This window comes from Pinus tabuliformis, chromosome 6 (assembly GCF_031772625.1).
Source record: "Pinus tabuliformis cultivar Carrire ecotype Pingquan chromosome 6, CPIR1, whole genome shotgun sequence".
Classification (NCBI taxonomy): domain Eukaryota; kingdom Viridiplantae; phylum Streptophyta; class Pinopsida; order Pinales; family Pinaceae; genus Pinus; species Pinus tabuliformis.
This window is the reverse complement of record NC_142292.1, coordinates 341,597,790-341,606,100: the sequence shown is the minus strand read 5'-3', so window position 1 is coordinate 341,606,100 and position 8,311 is coordinate 341,597,790. Positions and strand designations below refer to the sequence as shown.

The 8,311-nt window shown below is 37.9% G+C and overlaps 1 protein-coding gene across 1 annotated transcript; it reads right to left on the bottom strand.

Moving 5' to 3' along the window:
* Positions 1–323: 323 nt before the first annotated feature.
* Positions 324–7,799, bottom strand: LOC149258696 (SWI/SNF complex subunit SWI3D-like). Its single transcript, XM_089415858.1, has 7 exons — positions 7,254–7,799; positions 4,974–5,539; positions 2,501–3,085; positions 2,182–2,345; positions 1,852–2,057; positions 1,156–1,634; positions 324–1,041 (listed from the first exon to the last, which is right to left on the bottom strand). Exons 1-7 carry the CDS (start codon positions 7,723–7,725, stop codon positions 589–591), a joined length of 2,925 nt encoding a protein of 974 aa, XP_089271984.1. The 5' UTR covers positions 7,726–7,799; the 3' UTR covers positions 324–588.
* Between the last annotated feature and the right edge of the window lie 512 nt (positions 7,800–8,311).

Sequence of the window (8,311 nt, the reverse complement as noted above, 5' to 3'; positions counted from 1 at the left end):
ATAATATGCCTGACTATAAATTTGAAGCTACTCTGTTCCAGTTTTGTAAGAATGAAGACTGGTAAACCGTAAAATAGCCATTGTGTTCCTTTGACAGGTTTCAGTATTTGGGTGTTTAGCACAAATTCTTGAGCAAGTCCCCAGATTAGATGTTGTGTTGAAATTCCATCCAGAAAATTTAAAAAATAAAAATAAAAAATTAATTGCAATAACCAATGAGCAATTGCTCAGTTATACATGACAGAAAAACGTAAGATCATGAGACAAACTGGAAGATTGCAGAAATCCTTGAGGCAAAATGGAAGATCGGGGCAAGACCATAGTGGCAGAGAAGCGAGCCTCATCAATAATTACATATGATTCATGCATAGGACATAATTGCCTCCAATACAAGTTGCACCCCAATTTGAACATGATTAGGCCATCTCACCTGCAAATTACAAAATTGTTGAGGTCGTATGTAAGACTATTTGTGACAGAAAGGCCAAAGACTTCTGGCAGAAACCATTGAAGATACAATATTAACTTTGGCCAAAAACATCTTTTAGTGAATAGTTCTCGTGGGAAGAAATATATGATTCAGAGAAATTACTTCATCCCAGAACCTATATTTGCTCCCATTGACTGTTGGGCACTAAGAGGAGAAGCTACAGTTTGACTTGGAATTCTGGCAGTAGAACCAACAGGGGCACTAGAAGATGCTGGTACAGAATTTGGATCTGCCGAAGGTGTGACCTTTCTAATATGTGTCTTTGGATATGCAAAAGCAGGCGGCTTTGTTGTCCCTGTATTCAGACTTGAGACAGGTTTTGAAGAACCTCCTATAGGGAACTGTCCCAGTGCAACTGCAGGTGTACTGACAACTGGAGACAATGAACTGGACCTTGGCAGAGGACCAGGAATGTTGGAACGAGCTGCTGCTAATATCTGTGCACGTTCAAAATGTAATCTATGTCTGGCCCTTTCAATCTGATCTCGTTCTTTAGCAAGTGCACTCTCTAGTTCTCGAAAGTGCCTCAACTTGATCTCCAACTTTTTTAACTGCAGAATTTTGGTAGCATGAATGATACTTTTCTGTGACAAAAATCTTCAAAGACAAAGGCACATAAAGCTTAAAAAATAAGGGCACCAAATCAATAGCCTCTCAGAAATTACCTGGTTATCAATAACTTCGGCGACTAGCATTTGTATCTGCTCCTCCTCCTGGTTAGCCAGAAGTTTTGCCTTCACGGCAGTTCCAGAGAGAACAGAAGCTGCTGCACGCTTTAACTTGTCTAAAGAATTAGAATCTTCTATCTCAACTGAATCTTCAGGACATTTCTTTTCAATATCATGCTTCATCTTATCTAAAAGAGAATCTTCGACCTCGACTGAATCCTCAGGACATTTCTTGTCATTTGCATCCTTCATCTTGTCTGGAGAATCATTTGTCTCAATTGAATCCTGTAGACAATTCTTCTCATTTGCATCATTCATCTTGTCTGGAGAACTTTCCATCTCAATTGAATCCTGCAGACATTTCTTATCATTTTCATTCTTCAACTTGTCTAAAGAATGAGAATCTTCGATCTCAGCTGAATCCTCAGAACATTTCTTGTCATTCACACTACATGGTTTTTCCAGATCAACTTTACCTGCGAAAGAATCATAAAAAACGGGAACATCCATAGTTAGAAAAGACCATGTCCAATAAATGACCACAAAAGTAGGTCAACCAGACTAAGACAGTACAACTAGTGCCAGTACAAAGTGGGATTGTTAAAGCATCTCCTAAAACAATGCTAAAAGCAGAAAGATAATAGGATCTAAAAACAAGCTACAAACTAGATGCTAAATGTCCTAGCAAAGTACCTGTATCTTCATCACTCATTTTTGCCAAATTGGAACTAACATCTCCAACTTGCGGCTGTTCTTTGGAAGGTGTTGCTTCCACCGTATCTGTTCCTTTTGGTGTTTCAGGTATAGCAGAAACACTCTCTATCTTAGATGTATCCTCTTCGGAACCTTTGCTGTGCTCCAGTGGTAGAGTTTCATTTTCCAGTTTCTGTGCATCTGTCCTGTCAACAGCGTCAAGAACTTTGCCATCATTTCAACTCCTTTGCCTTACATCCATGGATAACAAGTTATCACTGAGAAAAATAAGCTGTTCATTTTTCTATTTGTTGATAACAGATTCCCTACCTTTCATTTGTGTTATCTTTGGTATCACTAGGAGGGTCCTCAAGCAGAAAGCAATGCTTTGCAGCAAGCTGAATGGCAGGTGCTTCTTCAGATATTGTGTTCAGTGTGCTCTGAGCTGAAAATGCAGCTACTTCAGGGCCAACCAAGGCAGCAAGAAATGCCACCTACAAAACAGGCCAGTAGCTGAACATCTATTCATTAAGTAAATTAAGAATGCATCAGAAAAGAAAAAGGCAAAATTATGTTATCTTCCACAAATTTCCTGATATTAGGGTTAGCACAAAATAACTCTGCATGAAGAGAATGCTTGCCAGCTTACCAATGCCATGACAGGGTTTCCTGCTTCTGCAAATGATAGTGATTCCTCAGATCCAGATAAGGCACCAACTGCCTGAAAAGCAGCCTTTATTGCCTTAATTCCATCATTCTCAGCTTTTTTGGGAGCAGGTTCACCTTCATCTACTAGTTTTAATTTACTATCATCATTCTTAGATACCCCAGCAAGCTCCTCACTACTAGGACTTTTGGCAACCGGACTCTCTGAAGTGCTTTGAGAGGCAGCACTAGCTGAATCTTTGCTTGCTAAAATTGTTTCCAAGCTACTCTGGATGATTGTATCAGGTGTCTCCTTCTCTTCTAAAAAAGGATCTGCTATTGGAAGCCTAATAAAATGTAAGATACACTGAGCCTTGGATTTTGTAGCTACATGTTCTGCAATCTCATTCCAATTGTCCCCATAAAGTTCTAGAGCCTCAAGTAGAAGTAATGTCTCTTGGTCTGTCCAACTACCACCATTGACACCTGCTCTCTCAGTCATAGGTTCCATGAGGATAAAATCTGTTGAAACCATGCCTGTGCCAAACTTCCTGGCATTATAACATTCTGAACATAAATCAAAATCTGCCTGCCATAACAATATATGGTCAATATGAATTTGAATTTAACTGGTAATCAGATGACAAATGTTTTAGAATTCAAGCATCCACAAATAAAGGCAATATAATACAACAGACAGATAAAAAAAAAAAAAAAAAACTAATCTACAGGAAAGGATATCATACCAATGCTAACAACACTATTTTCGGAGTACAAAAAAAAGTAAAACCATTTACCAAGAAAACTGGACTTCACTTGCAAATCAAACACTGTATTCAAGACTAACTGCTCCAATACCATGTTGCCATAAAATGGAGCAAAACATCAAAACATTGCACAGAAAGGATAGATTGAAGAGTTTGTGTGAAATGAGGAATAGATAACTCACCAACTAAATTAATGACCTTCATTTATAGCATAATTTCACTCTTGGTATCCTTGGTAACCTTGCAATATCTGTGACCTTTTATATTCTATGTCACTAGCTTTTCTTTATTCTAGCTTGTCCTTATTCACTCTTTTCAGTTTCACACATGGACAACACAAACACACACACATGTAATATCGACAACAATATATTCGAAGGTCCTAATGTTACCATTAGAATTGACATCCTATAATTCTAACAAGTGACCCTTCATATGTCAGCAAACGTGGGATACACTGCATCAACTTCTGAAAAAGGTACAGCTTTATAAGTTTACATGCCTGCTTTAGTTTCAAGTTGACAGTTTTTTTTAAATATTATGGGAGATAAAAGCTTCAGAATGCAGCACTGCACCAAATTTAACTGCAAGTTTTTAGTTACCCAGATTTCAAAAAGAACCACTGCCTAGATTTATGGCAACTTCACTGATTGGAAAAGCTATGGGCAACAAATATTCCAAGGATTTTTAGTTGATGCAGCAATGCACCAAATTTAACTGCAATTTTTTAGTTACCCAGATTTCAAAAAGAGCCACTGCCTAGATTTATGACAACTTCACTGATTAGAAAAGCTATTGGGCAACACATATTCCAAGGATTTTTAGTTGAAAAATGTATCTACTAAAAAACTAAAAATAATGCCACTAACAACAAAAGCAATTGTCACTCAGAACAGTGATCATGAAAAAGGGAAGCATTGCAAACCTAACAAAAAAACATTCACTTTAGAGCAATTCTTTGGCCTAAAATTTACCAATCTAGTAATATCAGTATCACATAAGGTGCCTGGCAAAGATAAAAATCATCAATGACAACCAGCTGACTTTAACATATACTCAATCTCACGATATTAACACAATTTCACCTGTCACAAAAAAGTGGGGCATGTTGAGGTGCACAAAAGGCAAGACAAGCTATCATGAGGCACCTCTTAAGAATCCTTTGATCTAATGAAGATTGAAATAAAGGGGGTATATGATAGAAAAACATAAAAAGAGGGTCAACAGAACTATAATGTGCTGACAAATAGTAGAACATGGTCAAGAGGAATATGTTGACCAGAGCATAAGCACCCAAAAAAATCCTACATAAGTACACAGTCTGTCATGTGCTGGATTTTCATATGCTTTCTCAATTTGCATGTCAAACATGCATATAAAGATAGCAGCAATACAATCCAGAAAAGAAAAGATATCCAAAACAAGCCTATCACTACTAGTAACTAAACAGGTTTCAAAAAGCAAGAGGAACCGGTTTGATGGTGGCTCAAAAATGTGTTCTATTCATCATAAATCATATAAATCATCTATGGATCTGAAAATCTTAACTTAAATGGAGGAAAGAAATCCACAAGTTCAATGACCAATCATGTGGTACAATTAGGACATGTCTGTAAGAAACAATGTAACCATGACCACTGAAAAACAATAAAAACTTTGCCTAAAACAAACTTTCAAGTGGAGAAGATACAAAAAGGTTTGCAAACAAACCTGCTTTTGACAATGATAACGTTTTATGGAGCAATCAGCTGAACAAGCATTGCAATGATACTCAACTGCAGGTCCTTGGGGTATACTGAATACATCTGGAACTACAGCTTCAGCAAGGGCAGGGGTTGGTAATGCCCTAGAAGAAATAGCTCCAGAAGGCTTTGTTCTGGAATTATGGTCATTTTTTTCAAAACAGTACAATTTTTCTAGTAATGAAGCTGCTGTTCTCACTTCATCGGTCTCAACTGCTTCCTTTCCTGCAGAAGAATTTGATGTTTCCTGAACCATAGGATCATCTTGTTGGCAATTAGGAAAAGGCCGAAAGTTTATCAAGCCCCAATGGTCCAAGAAGTCCATGATTTCACGCACGGCATCCATGTCTTCTGTTACTCTATCAGATAAATCAGTCGGCCCGATCTGTTTATGTGGACTGTTGTGGTACTGTTTCATGATGGAATTCCGTATTTCTAAATACATTTCTGGGTTCCGAGTCATCGATTTTCCATTAAAGAATGATGGTAAGCCTCGTTTCTCTAAGGCATGTATCTTTCTCCAGGAAAACCAACCTGCAATAAAATTGTAAACATTGTAAGCCAAGCTCCTAAAAGCGATGGAAACCATACTTCATTATACCAAGTACACCTAAATTGCCAGTACAAATCATATATTGGGAGATATGGTGCTTATAAGCCGAAAGTTTAATCTACCCTAATATCAATATTCCCATGTCCACACACATCTATTTATGGACCCCCTTTGCAAATGTGGAAGCCCATTGAAGCTGAAATTCCCCATCATTGAGTACATCCACCCTATGCTCTAGAGACTAGAAATCAGTGTATGCAGATATGCAGTTGTCAATGCAAGCTCATCATTTCTATGAACAAATAACACTTTACCTAAAGAGAAAAATATGCATAATAGACTTCTTAAAGATACAAGTTCCTTGAAGCTCCCAAAAGTGAGCTTTAATCGAATAAACCAACCCTAAGTGACTATACTGAACCGCATCCCTGAGGATACTTTCAGCTACAGATCATGGTCAGCATGAAGAGTCCTGCGTTCATCTTTTGGTGCTGGTCTAGATGTCAATATGGTCAAAATGCAGAGCTCTCATCTACGCCTGTAATTGGGGGTGTGGGAATAATCAATATGTGGAGCTCTTAATGCATATGTGTCTCCATTAATGCAGGTGAAGATATCGGTGTGATCAATATGTGGAGCTGTGGGTGGGCGTGAGTATAGTTTGATGTAGTTTTGGAGAGGTGTTTATAAGTTGATAGAGTGTGGAAAATAAGCAAAACTCTGTGTGTCATTGTAGATATGACTGGAAATGTGTCCAATATGCAAAACTCTATATGGTTGCATGTGAATGTAGATGTGGGTGTGTTTGGTTGATAGCAAAGTTCTATGTGTATTTGTGTATGGTCCATTTTTAAGTTTTGATCAATATATAGAGATTTAAGGTGCATATTTTTGGTTCATAAAGATACCAATGTGATCTGTATGCTAAGTCATTTTTGTGTATATGTTAATTTTGGTGTAGGTCTAATTGTACTCACAATGATTTTGGGCTGGCAAAGTTCAGGGTTCAAACATAACCCTCTGCTTATTAAACACCCACATTCACATCATGGCTTGGGAGTTCTGCACCTACGGCTTATGATTTTCAATTTTCTAGTTAACATGCTTGTGATTTCGTTTACAGCGGTCCTAGTGATCTAGGGTGCTCTCCAAATTATCTCTCCTGGATGGGGGTTGAAAGTTAAAACCTCATTAGCTTGCCTTTGCATTTCCCAAAGAAGTAAACCCTCCAAATACAAACATAAGTTCATTGTGAGAGCTTCTATATGGGAGGATGTGGGGTCAATATGACGAGATTTTGCATATGCCAATGGAATGAGTTTGAATAATATGCAGAACTCTAGGTGCAGATATAGGTGCTGTTAAGATGTATATGTGGGTGAGATCAATACGTAGGGCTTGGTGTGTCTCCATGACATGGGCGTCTTTACTTTGGGAGTAGGTGACAAATGCCTACACATGATTATGTAAACTGTAAGTAAGTTTCAGATGACTTCATGTGTTTGGCTTTTCTTTCATGAGTGTTTGAAATGATTTTATACGATTGAAAATCACGACCATCCATTGACAATTGCACCCTACTAACATCTACACCTGCTTTGATAAACCCAACAAACTAGAAGCGAGGAAACCTTGCATTGACTTCAATACGCAAACCAACCCTAAAATAACCCAAAAGAGGAAAAAGCCACTTACCGGCTGGAGTTGGAACAACATGGGCATTTTCGTCTTTGAGCACCTCTTCACTTAACTCCATATTAACCAAAACAAGAGCACGCTGATCCACTCCTCCCTGTTTTGGATCCTCCCCAGCAACCTCTGGTTTAGCATTTGGTTCGGCCAAATGATCAGGCTTCTGTGTAGGATATGGAGGGATAGGATTTGACCCGAGCACCTTCTTCTTTTGTTGCTGTTGAGCAGCAGCCGCCGCGGCGGCAGCCATTTTGATAGGGGATTGCCTGGTTGTTCTAAGAGGGCCATTGTGAGTCGGGGGTAGAAGGGATTTGTCTTTGGCCAAGCGTTTGGATGGGCCTCCTGTTGAAGATGAATTGTTTTTCCTTTTCAGAGAACCAACTCTCCTTCTCGGGCCCTCTAAAGTCTCCGATGCCTCTTTGCTCCCTCGCCCTGCCCCTGATCCATCCTCCATGTTTCCAGCCATGCTTCTCATCGTCCGCTTCCTACATGTAAAATGCGAATTGAATGAATGATGGAATATGACGGTATTGAATTGTTCATTTAACAATTGTTTTCAACGAAACTGTTGTTTTTTATTTTTATTTTGGTTATATGGGGATACCTACTATTGAAAATATATGTTCATTTCATTTGGGCTCTTCCTCCACAAATCCACTCAGAATCCATTATTCCCACCATTCTCAGGTCTGGCCTTAATGGTTTTTCTTTGTTCGAGAGGATGCTTGAAATAGGAAAAAAAAAGTTACACAATTATGACATGTATATGTTTTTTTAATACACAATTATGATATATATGGTTTTTTTTTCAAATCTAGTTGGCAAAAACCCATGTCACCTATGAGATATACAAAGTTTTATTCTAAATAATAACTATATAAATCAAAATAATATATGATTTAAATATCATATTATTAAAATTTAAGATTCTTAAAGTAAATTGCAAGAGACCTTGAAAATTGTACAAATTGTTGAAAGTTGAATAAATTTTAGGATTATACAATTTGTTAAAGTTAAGTCAGCTTTTATACTAACACATCCTTAACAAAATCTAGTGAAAA

Excerpts from the sequence above, each read along its gene's own strand:
- LOC149258696 (XM_089415858.1), bottom strand. The coding sequence starts at position 7,725 with ATGAGAAGCATGGCTGGAAACATGGAGGATGGATCAGGGGCAGGGCGA. Across the intron at positions 3,086-4,973 it reads GTTATCATTGTCAAAAGCAG|GCAGATTTTGATTTATGTTC; the intron begins GTTTGTTTGCAA and ends TTGTTATGGCAG. Across the intron at positions 1,042-1,155 it reads CCGAAGTTATTGATAACCAG|TTAAAAAAGTTGGAGATCAA; the intron begins GTAATTTCTGAG and ends AAAATTCTGCAG.